The 22,926-nt window shown below is 38.3% G+C and overlaps 1 protein-coding gene across 2 annotated transcripts in view; it reads right to left on the bottom strand.

Moving 5' to 3' along the window:
- The window catches only part of PCCA (propionyl-CoA carboxylase subunit alpha), a 4,227,722-nt gene that overhangs the window by 99,238 nt on the left and 4,105,558 nt on the right, over nt 1-22,926 (bottom strand). For both annotated transcript variants that reach the window (XM_044071233.1, XM_044071234.1), the window contains one exon: nt 1,655-1,732. In XM_044071233.1, the coding sequence (XP_043927168.1) occupies nt 1,655-1,732 (78 nt within the window). The remainder of the gene's footprint in view (nt 1-1,654; nt 1,733-22,926) is intronic.

Raw genomic sequence — 22,926 nt, 5'->3', positions numbered from 1 at the left:
GTCTTTGTCCATTAGTAATACAGTGGAAGTCCTGGAGTAAATTTTCTGTTTCCCATTTATAGATCTAAGTTGCGTTTGAATATGGACAGGGATGAACTTTGCTTTGTATGGATAATCAGTTGCAAAGTAACTGTATCCTATGCTAGATATACCTTTTCCTCATAATTGCTCCATTGATGTTACAGACGTGGCTTACATCCCTAGACAGAGTATTTCTGATGCCGTCTGACTTGCTGATGTACAGTAAATCCAACAGTATTGGGTCAGAGGATACCTTGTATGCCAGACACAGCTCACATCTTAGCAGTCTGTATACTAAGTATAGTGACAGGGCTTTGAGTCTGTCCATGTAGGACAATTTGTTTAAGCCTTGTATCCTTTTAGTAAGGTATCTCTGTGGGTGTATCTTGGGTATCTTGGTGGGTGACATAGGTGCCTGCATCACAACAAGGGCCTACTGGCACCCCTCCTGCACCCACATGCTAACAATAGCTGTTTTAATAGTTTGGTAATTCAAGCCTACTTCTCCAATTACAATTCAATAATTAAGTCTACAAGTCTCCTCCTGCATGTGGTACAACAGGCCCCCAGACTACCAGTACTTGCCCTCTAGGGTAGGTAGTCACACACTTCTACTCTTCCCTACATGTCTCTTCCACTACCCGAGGTAATAAAACTTGGATCATTTGAATTGCACTTGGAACTTTATTCCTCCCTCTGTACCTCAGACTCAGTCTTGAAAGAATTATTTAGTTAGAAAAAGTAAGAAAAGTTAATCTTCTAGATGAAGTATAGAGTTGGATTTGAAAAAAATACAAAATGTCAGAAAATGCAAGATGAATGGAAACAAATGTGAGGCAGTTATCAGGTGCTTGAATTCATGAGACCAACATATACCTACAATGGGGCGACAGGTGCTACTGAGAAATTTTACAAATAAAGTAAGAGTTGAAAAGGGTAAGGTGATCCCATTGGTTTGGACTATTGTTGTACATTCCTTGAAATACTACAGTGCCCCACACTATATGCAGTATAATCAGTAGTACAAACAACTGCATAACTGATTAATGTGAACTGACTAAGACCTTCCTGTGATGTTATGCTGGTGCTAATCCTTCTAGTCAGACATACTCACAAACTCACCTTAATGCCATCTAATCATCATCTTCATTTCCACCTGGGATGGATCCCAGGCTTACTGTCTCATAGTTCCCAATGTTTTTGCCATGATTCTTCTTTTCGCAGAGGTTCTACCGTTGTCATTATGAAAACATTTTTGGCACAGCTTTAGTTCAGATGGACAAATTAATTCTTCCAGTACAATCACTTTCTATTGTCTTTCCTTCACAAAGACCAAGGTAAAGTACTTACACATCATAGGAAAATCTCTACGATGAAGGTTAATTAACATGCTTACAGTACAGCCATCTGTCATGTCACTACCGTTCTAGAACTTTCACGATTCAGTGAGGAAGATCCCTTTTAGTTTTGCTAGAAATGGCCACAAGGACACCAAATATATCCTATGTAACAGCAGAAGTAGGATGTATAAATCCTAAAATAGGTTTAGGTTTCCAGAAATGACAGCTTAATATACAGTTGTTTCCGAAATACATATTTATAAACATTTCGTTTTCAAAATTTAAAAAAATACCTTTGCAGTTTTGGCAGCTGTTAAACTGTTCTGCATTTTCATAGCTTCGATTACACAGATCTCTTGACCTTCTGCAACCTGTTAAGAAAATGAGAGTGGACAGATAATGAAAAAAAGTGATGTTTGAAGTAGCTTTCTATAGAAATTAAAGATCCAAAAACACAAACTCTTGAAAGCCAAGTGACCTAGAATTTAAAGTTTAAAGATGCAAGGGAAAGATGTGCATCTGTATTTATCACTCAGTGTACTTTATTTTACATTTCTTAACTGAGGAGAGGAACTGCTTTAATCATTGTTTTTTAGCCAAGGCCTAAATCAAAGGCACACAAATTACAAAACAATTAACTTACACACATTTACAGAGCAACTGTTAGGAGCATTTAGGCAATTTAGATAGCCTAACAAAAAGAACATGAATGAAGAATCAGCTCATGGCTGCATACAAGACTAGGCCTTGGTCAGGTCCAGTCGATCAGTCAAGGACCAAGATGTGACAATTTAGGAAGAGGGACAGAGGGAGAGAATGTTAAGCAAGATGGAATAAGACAACACAGAACTGGCATTACAGTAAGTACATAACTTTCATATCTAATCTTGTCTTTTCCATCTAATTCAACAGATGGGAGAAATTCCCCAGCTACTAAACCCCCTGGGAGGTCTTATGGAAGGATGTTCCAAAATATGGTTGAGACAAACGATACACGGAGTCCAGCTTGTAATGTGACACAAAAGTATGAACATTAGACCACATAACCGCAGTTTAAATCTCATCTACGAGGACTCTAGCATAAAGTAAGAATCGGAAGTCACCACTACTACAGTTGAATGAGCCTAATCCCATTTCCTTACAAACAAGACAGCCACCTTGATGAAGTCACTTTAGAAACTCCTTGACCCAATTTGACCTTTGAAAAGAAAGAAAAAGCTGGTCTGTTTTTCTAATGTCATCGGCGTCATGCAGGTAAAATCTCTCCAGATGGTAAGCATCCACCAAATGCAAACTATATTCCCCTTTGTTTGAAAAATTTGGGAAGAAAATTGTCAGGTTAATTGTCTGGTTAAAATTTGCTTCCAAGGTCACTTTAGGAAGAAAGTGTGAATTGGTCTGCAGTGATACTTTATCCTTATGAGAAATCAGTTAGAGAGGTTTGTAGGACAATGTTTGCATCTCAAAGATCTTCCTAGGTGGCATGACAGCTACTAGAAAATAATTTTCCAAGACAGAAATTTTAGTTCTGCTAAGGCTGCTGTATAAAATGGGAAACTGGATCTTTGACTGGAGGTCTGAGATAGAAAGTTCCCTTCAAAAAACCATCAGAAAATTTAAAAAAAGCAAAGGAGGTTTGGTTTTGTCCCAAGTGAAATTTAGATATGGCTGCTAATTCTACCTTGATCACTGAAAAACTAGCATCTTTCTGAAACAAGCCCAACAAAAAGTATAGGATATATGGTAAAGGTACTGAAAAATGGTTTAAACTTTTGGAGGGAGCCCAAATAGCAAACCTCTTCCTTTTATTTATGTAAACCTTCATAGTGCTTGGTTTCTGTTATGAACAGAAAATCTATACAACTAAAGTAAAAAGCCTGGCATCTCTAGACATCACTCTAACTGGAGGAACCATTCAGTCAATTTTAGGGTCTTTATAACTTAGTGAGGCTGTCAGAACAGATGTAGTAGGAGGGTCTGAAAGTGGATCCAGCACAGAGGAATGGTGTTTCTGATGAGACCAGAGAAAAAAGAACCATACCTGCCAGGGACAAAAGGATGCAGTGATAATTACTGTTGCCTTCCACCTCCTGGCTTTCTGTAGAAACCTGGTTTTATGAGACAGAAAGTTGGAAATGCATGCAGGAACCTTGGGGGCCAATTGTACACTAAAGCAGCCCTCAGTGACTGACCTTCTGGGAGAATTAGGGTGAAGTAGCTGCTGTACTTAGTGTTCAGGTGGGAGGCATAAAGATCACAATAAGGCTGGATCCAGTCACTGAAAATCTTAGTTGTCACTGAATGACTGAGACACCACTCATGAAGCAGAAGAACAGATTTACTCAGTTTACCCTCCAAAACAGTAGAACTTCCTGGATGTGTGTTGCCTCCAGAAAGTGCTGTGAAGACATTGCCCACTGCCACACCCTCATGGCTTCCTGACATAATGGGTATGAATGGCTTCCCCTTTGTTTGTAGATACACCAGACTACTGCAATGTTCTCTATCTGAATGGATATCACACCCTTGGGGAAGGAATTCTGGAATGTCTGCAATGCTAGAAGGACCACCCTCATCTCCAGGACACTGATGTGAAACCATCCTCACTTCATAATGTCTTCCCTACCCCAAATGGGAGGCATCTGTGGACACAGTGGCATTAGGGAGTGGAAAGGTGAAAGGCCAACTCCACGTCACTAATAAGGAGGTCAACTGCCAATGAATATAGTCCCTGCAAACTGATGTGAGATGTACTGAGAAATGAAGCAGATGGTGCAATATTGGCAACTGTATAGACAGTATACATTGTAAAACTCTCATGTAGAATCTTGCCTGATATACTAATGTGATTGACGTAGCCATTGACCCCAGCTGGAGGAGGGTTGGAGGGTCTGAATAAGATAGATCTTGGAAGCTATCCGACATAGAGATAGGACTGAAAAGAAATACAACAGTAATGCTGCATGGAGCCATGTATTGGAATAAACACTCTTAAGTACCAAACAAATTTAAAAATAATAAACCATATGCTGAAGTTTATTAAAGATTAATCTCTTTTGTCCCTTGAACCAGGGACTTCATCAAAATCTCAACTACAACCACTACATCACTTCCTTTTATAAAGTGAACACCATTTGAAAAAATGATCATCATTTAAAAGTGAACACCATTAAAAGCAAATTCATTCTTGAATTATAAAATAACACTTGAAGTTTAAAATTATATTTAAAAATGTTTAAAAATCAATAAACTCACAATAGCATACTCATATCATGTCACACTACCTTTAAAGTTTCTAAATACCATAGGATTCAATATTATAAAAGCAACCATATATAAATGTATGAGGATGTTCTAAATGTGCAATAAAGTCCTAATGCATCTCTCATGAAGTCATTCAACTAATAAAATATAAATCAGTCAGGAAATGTCAGATAATCAAACAGAATAATAAAACATCACAAACAATATGAAATAAATTTAAATCAAATGACTTATAGAACAAGCAGTAAAAGTTAATAATATATGGTCTTAAAAACTTAGAACTTGGCAGACCATAGTTTTACAACCGGTAACAGGGAAACATGCTCTTTCAAATCAGGTGATGAAATAGCATTTAACCTGAATTGCCACAGCAACTCTTTATATTCCAGTTTAGTTTCCCATTGTTCTCCCCTTGGGTCCACATTAACTCTTTCCAAGATCCCAAATGTAAATGCTTTAGACCTCTTGCAAGTCAAGGTGTGATTAAATAACACATTGTTCATGTTTTTATTTTGAATATCATACGTGTGCTTGCAGTTTCTTTTTCTCAATGCTCTTTCCATTTTACCACATAAAAACTGGGACAATTTGAACATATGGCACTTATATACTATTCCTGGTGAAGAGCATTTGTCAGTCTACAATTTTACAATAGAACCAAAACCACTTTTAAGCGTTAAAGTGTCAGTTGGTAAAATACCAGTACAATGCTTATAACAACCACATCTTTTCATCCAATACCTATTATTCACACCCCAACCCCTGTGGAGTGCTCAAAGAAACTTTAAACATTTCTAGCTGTTTTAAAAGCAAACTTGAGGTCTGGAACAGTTATTTCAAAAACTAATGGATTTGCCTGATGAATATTCCAATTGTTCCTACTAATCCTCCTTGCCTTGTTAAAACCTTCATTATACTGGACTACAATGGGCTTACTAAAATCCACACCCAAGTTACCCAAATGTTCATCTATATTACTTGCCAATGACGTCATATATGAACCTAACAGGGGTTTACAATTTGATATTCATTTATTCCTAATTTCCTTCATTGTCTTAATTAGTAACTCATACGAGTAACCTCTATCTACAAACATCCTCATTACATGATTAAACTTACTGTCCAATTCTACAAACATGGAGCCATTCTAGTCACCCTGATAAACTAGCTTCTATCAATACCTTTCTTGTGGCTAAAGGTATGGTGGCTTTTAAAATGCAAGTATGAATTACTAATGTGGTTTTCCTAAAAATGTTAGATTTAAAACCCAAATCAGACTGAGATATTGTAACATTCAGGTAGTTAAAATTCCATCTAATAAAATTAAAAATAAACTTAAAAATGCTAGCAGTGCTATTTAAATAAAATATAAAATTGTCAATTTGTTCATCTGGACCATCCCACAAAATAAAGATGTTGTCCAGAAATCTAAGGTATAATCAATAAAACTTAAAAAATGCAGATTTAAAAATAAATGTATTTTCCCATGCCAATACTACTAAATTCACATTAATGGGGCACACGGCAAACCCAATGCAACCCCCTTTATCTGTTTGAACATTTCCTCTTCAAAAATGATAACATTATTGTCTAACACTAGGGAAATCAATTCACTTAACAAAGTAATTAATTAATTTGATAAAAATCACAGCCAATTAAACTATCAAGGAACCATTCCATCCCCTCCTCTTGGGGTATAAAAGTAAATACATCTTCATGAGAAAACCAACATCTTTACTCCAAACACTAGGGGCTAATCACCCTAGAAAATCCTATGAATCCTTCAGTAAATGTGGGTGTACCTTAAAAACAGGTTTAAGAGAACAATCAATAAAAACAGCTAAAGGATAAGTTTTAGATGCTTGCGCTGCCACAAATGGTCTAAAAGGGGGGGTTGATAATGTCCTTATGGATTTTAGGAATACCAAAAATAGTCAGAATGACTGGTTCTGAAATCTTTAAAAAATGTAAATATCCTTGGTAATCCTTTTATTCAAAAAAAATCTTCCAAATACAGATCAGTTTGATTGTAGGCTACCATCTACTTCATTCCTATAAAGTGAAATGTATGTATCAAAGTTAAGGAAAATGTTCTCCACTGCACTTCTATATAATTAAACAGTACAGTACCACCTCCTTTATCAGGCTTCATAATTCTGACACTTTTGTTACTTATTGAATAATTCAGAGCTGCCTTTTCTTTTAGACTAACATTGTATTTTCTCCCTTTGTTTTCCTTAGCTAAACTACTGTACTATTTTACCAGCTGACACTTTAACACTTGAAAATGGTCTTGGTTCTATTGTAAAATTGCAGACCTGCAACTCTTCCACATCAGGGGCAGTTTATATTGCCATATGTTCAAATTGTCACAGTTTTTATGTGGGTAAAACAGAAAGAGCATTGAGAAAGAATCTATGAGCACAAGTGTGATATACAAAATAAAAATGTGAACAATGTGTACATTTCAGCACACCTTGACTTTCAAGGGGTCTAAAGAATTTAAGCTTAGGATCTCAAGAAAACGTTAATGAGGACCCAGGAGGAGGGCAATGGCAAACTAAACTGGAATATAAAGAGATGCTGCGGCAACTCAGACTGAATGTTATTTCATCACCTGGTTTGAATGAGCATGTTTCCCTGTTGCCAAGTTATAATAGGTTTTAAGATCATATATTAAAGAATAGTAAAGAAATCTTTACTGATCCTGGTTTTGTTAAAAAATAAGGGCAGGCAGTCAGGGCTTTCCTGTTTGTTCTACAAGTCACTTGATTGATATTTATTAACATATTCATTAATAATCTATTTTATAATGTTTTTAATGTATTATTGTGTTTGATCATCTGACATTATCTGATTTATATTTTATTACTCAATTAACTTCATGAAAGATGCATTAGGACCTTAGTGTACATTCTGACCATCCTGATACTTCTGTATATGTTTGCTTTTGGAATATTAGTCCTATGGTATTTAGAAACTTCAGAGGAGGTGTGACTTGATACAAGTCAGTTATGTTTTTTTTAATATTTTTAAACGTTTTTAAATATAATTTATTACTTTAAATGTTATTTTATGATTCAAGGATAAGTTTACTTTTAACAGTATTTGTTTTTTCAGTGGTGCTTGCCTTATAAAAGGACGTGATGTAATGGTTTTAGTTTAGATTCTGATGAATTCCCATGTTCGAAGGATGAAAGCACTCAATCATAAATAAACTTCAGTATATGGTTTATTATTTTTAAATTCATTTGGTATTGAACAGTGTTTATTCCAGTACTTGGCTCCATGCAATTTTATTGTTGTTTTTTTTTTTTGTTACCTGTTAAGCAGTGAGGACTATGTCAACATTACGTTTGTATTTCTTGGTGTAGAAACAGGACTCTTGATTCTGAAGCCTGGCAATTTGTGATGCTGAGTGCAAGGTGGCACCCTATGAACTCAGGCTGGTTAATCAAGATGAATTTGGACAGTTCTTTACACAGATCCCTCTAGAAATGAGTCAAATAATTTGACGTATGGACAGCAATCATTGCTGAAGCATAAGTCCGTTTCCCAAATCTTCCAGCACCCTTGAATCCCTGTTGGGGGGGTGGACAGATCTGCTCTTTTCTGAGAGTTTCTTTTTAGTGCCTGCTGCAACCATAATGGCGTCTAGTGGGGAACTATTACCCAATGGAACCTGTTCCTGGGGTCAACCGATTTTTCTCTGGTTTCCTGGGAATAGGCTCCACCAGATTGGTTTCCTTCCAGACTCACTGAAAGACCAAGTCAATTAACTCATAAGTGGGTATGACCACCCAGAAAGTAGATGAGCTAGCTCTGAAAGCCTTGAGGAATACCAATTCTTTTTGGAAAGAGGCTCTGGTAGACCAACATCCCTCTCTGTCTCAACAATTCAAGGATGAATCTTGGGAATCCCTCCCCTTCCTCAAAAATGACATCATCAGTGACAGACTCTTAGATAGAGCCAACATGCCTCCTCTTCCAAGTCCATTTCCTGTGACTTTCTCGAGTGGGAGCTTCTGGGGATGGGCCAGAATCAAAAGGGGATCTTGCCAAGTGAGAACCCTCAAGGCTTAAAGATGCTGACTCTCTCTGTCTGATAGGATGAGCAGACATGGCAACAGGATCCAAGAGGGGTTAGGATGGAGCCGAATGGGTACAAGATGCCTCCTTCCTCAACATGGAGAGTACCCACTCAAAAGCCTTGAAAGCTGAAGCCAAAATCAGTGCTGAAGATGCATTGTCTTATCTTCAACCAGTATTCGTCCTGAGACTACATCAGAATGGACCAAAGCATTGAGATCTTCAGGCAAGTATCATCCTGGGACATTTAATCATGTAACACTCCAATCCACAAAGGAATATTTCTATTCCATTTAATATTTTAAATTATGTTCTTGTCGTTGATCTAACTTTAACGTTTTAAACTTTTAAGTTTCAGTATACAATAGTAAATTTAAATGTATGATCAGGAAATCATGCCTGGAGTTCTAACAGTATTAGCGGACCCATTTACTATAGAAGAATCATTTAAAATATTGTTCAACAATGGTACATAAAAAGAAGTCTGGCAATGTATTGAGTTACAATATGTTTTCTTCCTTTAATATTGATTTTGTCCCTGTGTTTTAAGTAGCATTCATGTAACACAATTGTCTGAGAATCAACAACATGATTCACAGGTAGTTACCAGGTTTGCAGTCCAGGAGACAATTTAGGATTCTAGCCCAAATTCTTTATTGTCCGCCAACTACTGTCTAGTTAAAGAACTTGCTCAATGTCACAAAGTCAACAAATGAGAGTTGAGGGAATCAAACCTTGTATCACAGGAACTGCAGCTCACAAGTCTAACCTTCTGTGTCAACTGGAAGTAACAAATAAAATGTCATTCTTTGTCAGCAGGATATTGCGTTGTTTTCAGTGCTGTATCACATACAAATTCAATGCCTCCCTGGCCAAAATGAATAAAAGTGGGGGAGGGCAATATGCATTCCTGCCTGGCCCCTTTCAAAGGAAGAAAGGCTATGGAGACCAGGTTGTTTGTAAACAGACAAGAATTTTTTTGATACCAAACCTTTCAAGCAACTGCCAATTATGCTACCCAGACAGGGAGTCAAATACTGTATTATAAGAAGTAGGAACAGAGGGAATACAGAAATCTTTACTGATCATGGTTTTGTTAAAAAGTAAGGGCAGGCAGTCAGGGCTTTCAGATTTATCTTTCATAAAGCCCTGTTGATTACTCATCAGCACTTAGGGGAAAATCTTTTCTAATCTTCCCAACGTAAAGGAAAAACTGTGGCTTCCACAGATGGCAGATTGGTAGAAAGCTACTGGACCACAGAGTGGTATGATTCTCCTCTTTCCTCCCTAAACAGCAGCAATGTCTCCTAAAAGTTTTATCTAAGTCAAAAGGGGCTCCATCCAGTCTTGGAACCTTTCAAGCCCTTACAGAAAGTGTTGCCTGAGACTCTTCTCCCAAATTGAAAGGCTTACATAAGTGTTTCAGTTCATTCCCCCCAATACTTGCAGATATGCTAATCTTTGTAGAAGCTAATATGTCTTTGCTTCATAGACTTCTCTTCCTGGCGCGCGCACACACACACACACACACACACACACACACACACACACACACACACACACACACACACACACACACACACACACTTATTTTTGGAGATAACATGCAAGACTCTCTCTCAATCATGTATTTGCTACTGATACCTTTCCTGCAGGCTGTAGGTCAAAACCTTAGGCTATTTTACTTGTTTAGCACAGAATATGGTCCTAAGATGCTCACCCAAGTACGTAGTCCACTTCATCATGCATCTCACCTTCTGTAAGCACAAGGCTGGCACTTGATCTTTACATCCCCCTCCTTATACTCTCTCTGTCTTTATTAGTTAGTGCTTTGATTCCTCTATTTTTCTGCAATAGAGCTGCTTCTTTCTCTTCACTGGTTTTACAATGACTCTTGTTAGTCCCCACCAACAGCACTAGGATTAGGGACATCATAAACATTAATACAACCTTGCTGTTGCTCATGCATGGGTGAATGACATCAAGTGACCCATCAGAGAGGAAATACCAAGGGACATGATTAAGTAATCCTTGTATGTTCTTAAAATTGGGAAATCCCTTGTTTTAATTAGTATTCTGCCCTCAGCAAGAATGATGCCTAAACACAAATCAACCATTACTTGTGTCAAGGATTGTCTGTGTAAGTTGTATGGAGATCTAGTTTGTGAAACCCTTGGACAGAGTAATATACAGATCTTTCTGCTTCATCGGGAATGGGCCGCAACCTATCTTTTGAGGATTTTCATTTATATGGGCAAAACACTTTTCTTCCCAATAGTGTCTCTTTTTAAGGCAAAGTGAAATTATTAGACATTCTACCCTGACAAATTCCAGTTTATCAGGTGTCAAGGTGGCTCTTTGGAACTTAAAAAGCCTCAGAGGCAAAATGTCTGACTTGGAAACTTTCATTTACCAAGAATTCATATGTATCTGCATAGTTACTGAAACCTAGTTCAGGTTAGGTATTGGTGTTTTCAGTGAGCACATAATAATCACAGATCTCCTGACAATCTTTAATCCCTATCATAACACCTCCACTTGATGTTTGTTATAATGTCTGTTACAGTAAATACATTTATAACCTGACAGAACTGGTTTCCAGTCATTGTTCTTTAACCATGTTTCGCAAACAACATCAATCTTATAGGAACGTAGCAAATTTTCCAATTAAAAAAACTTTATTAGTAATGCTCCTAGACTTAACAGTTATCAGAGATTCATCAAATGCTGCTGTTGGTAAACTGTTAAATTTTTGACCCAGGAAAAATCCTGCCTTGTGTTTCTCAAATATTGCAAAATATCTGCTGTAAAAATTATCTTTCCTGATACTGACAAGTACATGCCATCCTGCCTAAACACGTGTGCCCAGAATTAGGCTTGGATGTTTTACACATTTCCATTTTTTGAAATGGGACATTTTTTTGCATGTAGGTATTTAACCCAAAAATCTTTCCATTCACAGTGACCTGACTCTCCTTCCAATATATGATTTATGACAAAGACATCCTAATACCTGTACAAGCTGTGACATCTAAGAGGGCTGTATGTTCTCTACTAACGGTCAGAGTCTCCTTATGGATGAGATCATTTGTACCAACATGAATAAAAACAGATCTGTACTTCCCTACATTAAGCAGTAAGTCTTAAATAATGTGGTAGAAGTCAATCAGCTGCTGGTAAAATTGGTTTTAAGTTTCAGAAGTATTTTTCTCTTCTTTTGATTGTGTAAGTTGGAAAAGATTTAAAACTGAGGCAGGTCAAAAGCATTATCATGTAAAGTTTGTTGGCAAGAGAGACAGTGAGACACTGTGGAATTACACTGCTGAAGTGATAACAGAAGTGATAGCTATGTAAAAAGAGCAGCTGGGGGAGAGGGGTCAGGCCACACAGTTTTTGCAGGACTCCAAAGCCTAGAGATGCTGTGAACTTTCTAAGATTATTGCAATCAATCAATCAAATCAATCAATAAATAAATGTTTGAAGTTAGGCAAGACTTTTTTATTAGACATGTTTGACTTTACTCCTTGTCCACACAAGTTTATCAGCTTAGTTTAGTTGAATATTATTCCTATAAATGAGCCCCATCTGTCAAAAGGGCTTTAATTTCTGAAGTCAACTGGAGAAAGGATGAGCTCATTCTCCTATGTTTACTGAAACCTGTTAATTTAAAGACTTGCAGAAAACTCTGAATAAAACGTTGGTCAGACTACGTTAAGACTACATAATAAGGACCAGCTAGCAATCTGGAAATGTAAACATTGACTCTACATTATTTGGTCAAATTGACTAATTTTGATGCGGCACCCCAACTCATATAAAAATGAAAAAACAAGGAGAGGATGATGATGAATCCTCATATTAATGCTATATTGAAAACATAAGAAAGAAAGAACCAAACCCACATACCGAATACAAATCCACAATCCAAATAAACTCAGTACATGGCAAGCAGCTTCCACGTACACAAGTCCCTTTAATTCCGTTAAAAAACTAGATATATTACTTGAATATTCGTTTTGATTGGTTATTTTTGAGGAGTGTGTGTTTTTGAAAGCCTATTTAAAGCTTACTGTGTTAGTAGCTAGCAGTTCTGAAGATGTCGAATTAACAGATGAAAGCACTCAACTATTTAGCTTTTATTTTGTGGTATTTTTTTAATGTGTTTTATAAAGTTTTTCAATGGAATTAAAGGAACATGTGTACATGGAAGCCGCTTGCCGTGTACTGAGTTTATTTATCCATATTGAAAACATAGTTATGAAAGGACTTTGTGTTCTCTGAAAATTAATAAAAGTGAGATCTCTGAACTTTTAGATGAGACTAACAAGCAAACAGAGGTAGATGGTCACTAAATGTTCTAGTCAACAATATTACCTAGATCTGAGATGTTATCAGGAAAGCGGTTAGAACCGAACCAAGTCAAAGGTGCTTACTCTTTTTTTTTTTTCAATTTTGTCAGCAGTGACTGTTGCTGTAATATGCTGTTCAAGTCTGTATTAATAGAAAAATTAGTAAATTCATGTATAAAGAGTTTCCCTTCTAAGTTAAAGTCACCTAAAATAATTTTGGATTGTATGGTGTGTTAAGCAATGATTTATTTATTTTTTTATCTTTTGGCTTAATTTCTTTACAATTTCAACTTGGTGTTGTCACAGATTTCACAAGCATAAATCATTACACAAGGTATCTTTCTTATCATTCCATAATATTTAAAGAAAACAACACTAAACTATATAAACCATAAAGTAATTAAGAGCAACCTCTAACATAAAAAGAAGTTATGTACTTACTGTAATGTTCCATCTGTGTTGTCCATTTTCATTCTTCCTCAACTGATTGGTTTGGATCCAATCCCACGGACCTGAGATGGCCATTGCTAAAGCTCGTGGCAACTAAAAAACTCTTGAGCTTCTCCCTTACCCACAATGCACCAACCCTAAGTTACCTCAGATCTTGTTTGCTAATTTTTGTCAGAAAGAAATATTTACTATGCATAGATAAAGGAAGGTGAAAGGTTGCATGCAGTCAATACATAAAATATCTGAAGCACAATACAAAGGACAGTGATGTCTCCTAAAAACTCATTCTTCCTGAAATTTGCAATGGATGGGGTTGGTGGGTGGGGAATTGAGGAACAATGAAAACGGACAACACAGATGGAATGTTATGGTAAGTACACAACTTCTTTATCTGATGTTGTCAATTTTCATTCTATCGTAAACTGATGGGACAGTCCCCAGCTACCTAAAATCCCAGGTGGACTCAAGGAAGGGTGTTCATGAGCACAGTTGAACCATATGATGCTCTACCTCTGGAGACCAGATACAATTTGTAATGAGTAACAAAGGTATTGGAAGTAACCCAAGCAGCTGCTCTGCACATGTTGTCCATGGAATTCCTGGAAAGAAAAACTGAAAATGTTGCCATGGATCTAGTTGAATGAGCTTGTACAGCTTGTGGTAAGGTAACGCACAATTTTTTATAAATAAATGAGATACAACCAGTTAGCCATCTGGCTAAAGTTAGTTTGGCGACTGGTTTTCCCAGTTTCAAGTTTGCAAAGGAAATAAACAACTGGTCTGTTTTTCTTATGTCTCTTGTTCTTTGCAGGTAAAAACATAATTGTCTGTGAACATCCTGTAAATGTAACATGTATTTGCCTTTGTTAGTAAATTTGGGGAAGAAAACTGGCAAATTAATGGACTTTTTCATAATAGATTCTGACACCACCTTGGAAAGAAAGGATGCATTGGTTCATAATAAAACTCTATCCTTATGAAAAATCAAGTATGGAGATTTTGAAGACAATGCTTGAATTTCTGAAATTCGTCTAGCAGATATAATCCATCCATCCATCCTCAACCCCTTTTTCCCATTTTGCACGTGGGGTCGGGGTGTCACTTCAACAGTGACAATCATCTCGAGCCAAGGTTTACACCACCAGGCGGCTAAACCTGCAGAGGTAATTCATCTGTACCACTCACTTGCACACACACTCTCGCAACTACGGGCAATTTAGAATGTCCAATCCACCTACTGCATGTCTTTGGAATGTGGGAGGAAACTGGAGCACCGGGAGGAAACATGCAGACTCAGCACAGAAGGCACCCCAATCGAACTGGAGAACCTCTTGCTGTGAGATGACAATGCTGTCTGGTAGATGTAATGGCTACCAGAAAAAACATTTTCCAAGTACAATATTTAAGGTCACACTTATCAAAACAGTTCAAGAAGTATGGTAAACCATGTATTTTGCTGAAAGTAGCAAATGGGATATGAGGTAACAGAGTTGGTGCATTATGGGTAAGGGAGAAGCCTATATGTCTGTACATATGTTAGAACACAGTTTAAAAAAAATATAAACACATATAGATAAAGATATAGATACATAACAGTTAACTATAGCATATATAATATAACACATGCACAAACTATTATATATGAATAAGCCATTATGTAATAATACAATACAATACACACAGGCGATTCATGAGACTGGCTCCTGGTCTGAAGCCCCCCACTCCCGAAAAAAATACATTTAATTATTTTTTTCTTAATTTACTTTCTTAAAGTCTAGCTTTATTTATTTTGTTTGTTTTATTCCTTTAACTTGATCATGGAACTCCTTGCATGGTACTGCACATATGCAGAGGTCTGAGCCCTGCCCAAGTTCCAGTGAAGGAAAAAAACAGAAATCAAGTTACTCCATCACTAGGTTGCTTTCAAAAACAGCCAGGCATTATAAGCAGTTCAAATGTAGAGTAAATAAATGATGTAGAAGGAAGAAAAGTCACTTGAAAAGAGCCTTCCCAGGCCACTCTATGAAGCAGAGAGGAAACTTTTTATTGGCTCAGGCTACCTCAGGTGACTGAGGTAGTCTAAATGAAATAAATTTAGTAATGGACACATGCAAAGATATGAAAGCATGAACAAGTGTTATCGATTTACTGTACTTTTTCTTTTACTAGCAGTGTGTGTGCGTATACACCCTGCAGGCAGCACAACAGCACAGTGCGCAGCCTTGTCACTTAACAGCAAAATATTCTCTGATTCGATTATTGGCTGGGGTGCCTTCTGTGTAGGGTCTGCATCTCCTCCCTGTGTTTATGTGGGTTTTCTCTTGGTCTACAGTTTCCTTCAACATTTCAAAAATAAGCAGTAGGTACACTGGACACTCTAAATTGGGCACAGGTGTGAGTCTGTGTGATATGGAAGAACAACCACGGCAAGGTTAGCCACCTGGTGATGCAAACATTGGCTCTAGATGATTGTCACTGTTGATGTGACACCCTGACCACAATTGGAAAAAATGGCCTCTGGATGGATGAATGGTTGAATGGATGAATGCAGAATGATGGAAAGTAAGTAGCTTTTTTTTTTTAATTTAAGTGTGTGTATGTGGGGGTATAGATGCTCTCTGCTGTTCCTAAATTTGCAGGATGTCTCTGATCTTGCCTCTCATTTTGGTATGTTCCTTGTAGAACTTATGTTTCACTTTAGTAAAATAAGTGAGGATTTCAGCCACTAAATAATGACAGACATTTAAGTTTCTGGCTTAACAGCATTCGGAAAAAAAACATGCTAATGTAAAGCCTTCAAACAACTTTCTATGTACATATGGGCATTATTTATCTCTAATTTTGGCCCTTTCTGACCTCTTTTTTTTTTCTCCTTGATCTTGAGCTAAAAGGTTGAGAGGTATGGGAGAGCTTGCAGTGGGTTGCACACACTATTCTGGCTGCGGTGAGCTCAGAAACTACATTCTCACATGGCAGTTGTATATTTCTTCATTCAGTTGATTACAATCAAACTTCTGAGTAAAAAGTCATATCAGTGGATGTAAGTGACGGTCGCCTGTGTCTGTGTGTTTGTAAAATATATGTATGTATGTATTTATGTGTGGAGGGGCATAGATGCTCTCAACTGTCTTTTTTTTGCTGAATGTCTCAGATGTTGCCTAATATTTTGGTTTGTTTCTCAAGTTTGTGTTTTTTTCTTACAAATCAATAAAGAACTGCAATTACTAAGATGTTATTCTAGCAACTCTCTAAATATATAAGAGCGCACACGCCGGATGTATCTTCTCATCCCACTGCTAACCCTGCTTTAGGTGCTTTGTCTCCCATTATTTTTTAGCTTTCTACTTAATTTTTCAACAAACAGGCTGAAAGGTATGGGGGTGGTGAGTTGCACACTATATTCTTGACAGCAATGAGCTGTGAAGACACATTCATATGTGGCAGTTTTTATGTATGTATTCATTCATTTCCTCTCAATTTCAGAGTCATATTACTGATTGTAATGGTAACCGTTTGAAATGTTGGGTGTTAAGAGTGAACAATCAAATATCTGGACTTCGATGTGACAAGTATGAGACTGACATTTCTCAGAACATTCCCTTTTCTCGGACACATGGGAATCTTGGGGTTGGTATATATAAGCTTGGGGGTTGCCTCCATGCAAATAAAAGTTTTTATGAAAAAAGGAAAAGAGCAATGTTTGATTTTCTCTCTTCTGCATTTTTATTTGTCAGCACTTTGCATTTTGAGTGCCAACATTTCAATAGGGAACCAGTTGCAATTATAACTGATGGATATGGAGGGTGTCTGTGATGGAAATGACTTTATGTTCAGGAGAAGGCCTGCAGTTTATCTAAAAATAGCAAGTTGGCTATTATCATTTTTTTTATTTTTCATCACACTCTTCATTACTCTACACATAAAGTAACTGTCTGTGGCAGGCTGGGTAGGTTGTATGGGATCACAACTGATAACTGGCACAGTGGTACTGTCTCTCATTCACCTTACTTCTCTCTTCTCTTTGCATATCTCTCACACTCCTTCTCCTTTCCACTACTCTTACCTCTGCATGCCTTTCACACCTTTTCTTTGTCTTTTCCCCATGGTGCCCTTTCTTGCAACTACTGTCACTTGCCTCTTCTAATATAGTCACACCTCTCTATATAATGATATGCTGCTATCCCTGCAGCATGCGCCATCTCAGTCATTATGGCTACATCTTATCATAAAGCTCTGCTAAGCATAATAAAATTTTTCCATCCATGTTTTGGCATTAACTGCTTCCTGAAGTAAACATTGTAGTATATTCTTGCATTTGTAAATATGTATATATATTTGTTTTTAGCATATCATTGTATATGTAAATATGTTTTGTTCATTTTTGATGTGATCCTATTAACTCAGCTGTGCCTACAAATGTTATATTAATATCAATGCACTACCCTGGTAAATAAATATAAATAAATAAGTAAGTAAGTACCGTTGCTCACAGCTTTTGGTTCTCAGGTTTAAGTTTTTGGTCGATTCCGTATGTGGAGTCTGAATCTACTCCCTATCCTTGTTTAGGGTTTGTCCAGTTGCTTTGGCCTCTTCCTCAGACCCTCAGGTGCATGCTATATGCCTGTGTCCATTTGTGCTTTTACTTTCATCCCACTCTTAATACCAAGGGAGCATGCAGAAGGAAGGGTAGTGAGGTAAGAAGAATTCCCAGATAGGCTTTACAGATCCTTGCAAGCATTTGACATCTCACTTTATTGGAGCTACTGTTTTATGTTTTCTCTTGAAAGAAAAATAAAGCTGAATTTCTTTCCTTACTCATGATTTTTGTTCAGGCCATCAATGGATCAAAAGATTGTTTAAAAAAATTCTTAAGATGCATCTCAGGGCATCTAGAACTCTGTGCCTTCTGGGAGCCTATGTGCCTTAAGCTCCTGGTTTTATTAATTTACTTAATCTACAATTATTACAGTGGAGTCTTGCCCAGCCAGGATGTGTTAAAATGATGGAGGAAAAAGTTAAAAAGTAATAGTAACTGTAAAAAAAAACCATGAAAGATGTCGTCTATCTGGATTATTTGCAATCAAGATAGGGGGAACCACAGAGAGGCAATGTGCAACACAGAGGGCTCATGGAGTCCTTTGGCTAGGGCTCCATTTCATCTAACGCTGGCCTTGTTAGTTACAGTCTGAAATCTGAGGTGTATATAGTCAATAAAATGGTCATGAAAAGTGGGTACTGATGCAGTCTGTGGATGAAAATGAATGACCCCCATCTGTTGTGTGATCAAAAGTAATGGTCATTGACTTGTTGTAAGAAAGCCTCACCCCATTCCAATTAGCTACCCCCCATTTGTTTCCTGCAGCCTCCCCCTATCTTTGAATTCACCAGCTGCCACTGATAGTACATGCACAAATCCTCTATTGCATAATGCACAAATTCCAAAAACAAATAATCAAGCACAGTTTTTTTCCCCCCCGGTTCAAACAAAATTTTTACCCCAAAAAAGGCATCTTAGCACTGCGATAACATATTCCAGATGCTGTAGAAGAACTTCTTTTTCCTGAGCCAGAATCAGGCAGTCGTCCAAGTAAGGATAGATTTGAATTCCTTGAAGCCTGAAATAAGCTATCACTGGAGCCAGAACCTTTGTGGATACTCTGGGCAGTAGATAAGCCAAAGGGCAATGCAGAGAACTGATAATGAGAATTTCCAGCTCGAAACCGCAGATACTTCCTGCAACTTAGCCTTATAGGCACATGAAGGTAAGCTTCTTTGAGATCTAAAGTTACCATCCAGTGATTTTTGCCCAGCAGAGGTAAAAGCTGTTGTAGCGTCAACATCTTGAACTTGGGAATGTCCAGATAAGTGTTGAGGATAGATAAATCCAAAATCGGTCTCCACGTGTTTCCCTTCTTTGGTACAAGGAACAGGCGGGAATAAAATCCTAGGCCCCTTTCTGATACAGGGACTGGCTGAATGGCCCCTATGTGCAGTAACTGAGAAACTTGCTTGTGAGCCTCTTTTCTTTGTGGAGGAGGAACGTCTGGCATGCCTTTGAAAGGGGGCATTGTATGGAAATAAAATCTGTAACCGTGGTGAACGATATCCAACACCCATTTGTCTTGAGTAATTAAGTCCCAATTTTCTTTGAAAAGAGACAGTCTTCCTCCTAAAGGAGCTGCCAAGCGTGAATCAGCTGGCAGCTGAATAGACAGGTCATTGGGTCTGTTTACCAAAGGACTGACCCTGCCCTCACCAGAAGTCTGAGCAGGTGAACTCCCTGTTCTAGGCCTAAAAGAACCTTGAGCCCTGCCCCTACCACGTCTAGACCTACCCTAGACTGAGAATCATAAGCAGGATATGTCCACCCCTTAGCAGGCCAATTTCTACTAAACTTGGGTGGCTGCACCTGCAAAAATCTTTAACAGTTTGCATAGACTTAGCTTTGTCCTCCATTTTCTTTAAAACTGCTTCCACAGGTGATCCAAACAACACATCAGACTGTAAAGGAGCATCCAAAATCCTTGCCTTAACATGCTCAGCTAAATTCTGATCCTTCAACCAGGCATGCCTGCGAAGAACAGAACTGGTAGCAGCCACCCTCGAGGAGGCCTGTACAGCATCAAAACCACATTGCAAAGAATGCTTACCCACTTGTTCAGACACATGAACCAAATCCAGCAATTCTTTACACTCAATACCTTCCGCCAAAGCATCCACCTTAGATTTCAATTGTGAAAGGAGATAATTCTGATATTTTAGCATGTGAAACTGACAATTCAAAGCTCTCATGGCTAGAGTGGAAGAAGTATACATTTTCTTTCCCCACCTATCCAAAGCCCTTGCCTCTTTATCAGTGGGAACAGGATTTTTAACCACAGAAGCCTTTACACCCTTAGGCCCTTGGGAAATAGTTTCTGGGTCCGCCCTAGGACTCTTAAACAAATATTTATGAGCTTCGGGCACCCTATAATACCTATCAGGCTTAACAGGAGCAGGAGGCAAAGAATCAGGGTTCAGGAAGCCCCTGCAAAACATCTTCCACCACATTCAACACAGGAGGAATAGCTAAAGGCCTATGCAGGGGTAAAACAAGAACTCCTAAGCCTTTTCCTGGAGTCAGAGTAATCCTGGCCTTCCCATTTAAAGTGCTCCCTCATGGAATGCAAGGTCTCTGAAAATGAGAAATCCTCAGGCGGAGAAGCTGTAGGAGTGGAATCATCCACATCAGAATCAGAATAAGTGGGATACTCCTGCATATCTTCCACAGAAGATTCTGAAGCCTCTGAACACTGTTCAAAACTATCAAACTCCGGTTCCACCCTAGGCCTCTTATCAGGCGGGCGCATAGAACCCCTAATCATAGTAATCAAATCTTCTGCCATTTTAAGCATATGTTTCTTAGGTACAGAACCCGAAATGCTAGGAGAAGCCCCCACTGAAGCTGAACTAGGCCTACCTCTTAAAGAAGCTCTAACTACCTTGGGAAGAGAGGGAAGAACAGTCACCTGAGAAGCCCCCTCAGCCTGGCCTACCTCTTGAGAAGGCACATCCTGTAAGAGTATAGTTTCTGCCTGGGACTCCATGGAAACTCCTGGCAAAACCTCCGGCTCCACTGAGCCTTCTAAGGAACCGACGTCCGGGACTGCCGGTTCCTCAACCCTAGGCTTCACAGTTTTATCCTTGCGCTTCTTGGAGGAAGCGGGCGTCGGAGCATCCGACGGCATTTTATAATTGCAACGCTTCCCAAACACTAACCTGGCACAATCTAACCTCCTCTTAATAGTGCGTTTGTTAAACCTAGCACAAGAGCGGCAACCAACAACGTCGTGCTCAGGCCCTAAACAAGGTATACACAAGGTATGATAATCCCTATGAGGTATCTGTTTCCCACAAGAAATACAGTTATTCACTTTTTCTGACATCCGGTAAAATACTGAGGCAAGAAAAACCAAAATGTTCCCCAGCGGGTACTTAGCCAACTCTGTTTCGGTCTGAAACTCCGGTTTGGAAATATTTCAATACGCCAACCTGCACTCGCAAAATTGCTTCTGCATCGGACCATGCCGCAAAAAAGACTCAGGATATGGCGTCGGTCATGCGCATTAGTACCCTGACGTACTGACGTCAGTCTAATGCGCCCTGACCGACGTCAGCCTTATACTCTGGTATTCGGGCCGACTGGGCGCGGACTATACCCAATAGTCAGGACTGCAGCAATGGAAGACGAAGAACATCTGGAGCACCGGGAGGAAACATGCAGACTCAGCACAGAAGGCACCCCAATCGAACTGGAGAGCCTCTTACTGTGAGATGACAATGCTGTCTGGTAGATGTAATGGCTACCAGAACAAACATTTTCCAAGTACAATATTTAAGGTCACACTTATCAAAACAGTTCAAGAAGTATGGTAAACCATGTATTTCGCTGAAAGTAGCAAATGGGATATGAGGTAACAGAGTTGGTGCATTATGGGTAAGGGAGAAGCCTATATGTCTGTACATATGTTAGAACACAGTTTAAAAAATATATAAACACATATAGATAAAGATATAGATACATAACAGTTAACTATAGCATATATAATAGAACACATGCACAAACTATTATATATGAATAAGCCATTATGTAATAATACAATACAATACACACAGGCGATTCATGAGACTGGCTCCTGGTCTGAAGCCCCCCACTCCCGAAAAAAATACATTTAATTATTTTTTTCTTAATTTACTTTCTTAAAGTCTAGCTTTATTTATTTTGTTTGTTTTATTCCTTTAACTTGATCATGGAACTCCTTGCATGGTACTGCACATATGCAGAGGTCTGAGCCCTGCCCAAGTTCCAGTGAAGGAAAAAAACAGAAATCAAGTTACTCCATCACTAGGTTGCTTTCAAAAACAGCCAGGCATTATAAGCAGTTCAAATGTAGAGTAAATAAATGATGTAGAAGGAAGAAAAGTCACTTGAAAAGAGCCTTCCCAGGCCACTCTATGAAGCAGAGAGGAAACTTTTTATTGGCTCAGGCTACCTCAGGTGACTGAGGTAGTCTAAATGAAATAAATTTAGTAATGGACACATGCAAAGATATGAAAGCATGAACAAGTGTTATCAATTTACTGTACTTTTTCTTTTACTAGCAGTGTGTGTGCGTATACACCCTGCAGGCAGCACAACAGCACAGTGCGCAGCCTTGTCACTTAACAGCAAAATATTCTCTGATTCGATTATTGGCTGGGGTGCCTTCTGTGTAGGGTCTGCATCTCCTCCCTGTGTTTATGTGGGTTTTCTCTTGGTCTACAGTTTCCTTCAACATTTCAAAAATAAGCAGTAGGTACACTGGACACTCTAAATTGGGCACAGGTGTGAGTCTGTGTGATATGGAAGAACAACCACGGCAAGGTTAGCCACC

Source organism: Protopterus annectens, chromosome 5.part0 (assembly GCF_019279795.1).
Source record: "Protopterus annectens isolate FY-2018-M chromosome 5.part0, PAN1.0, whole genome shotgun sequence".
In the NCBI taxonomy this organism is placed as follows: domain Eukaryota; kingdom Metazoa; phylum Chordata; order Ceratodontiformes; family Protopteridae; genus Protopterus; species Protopterus annectens.
The sequence above is the reverse complement of the archived record's forward strand: the minus strand, read 5'-3'. Positions and strand labels throughout refer to the sequence as shown.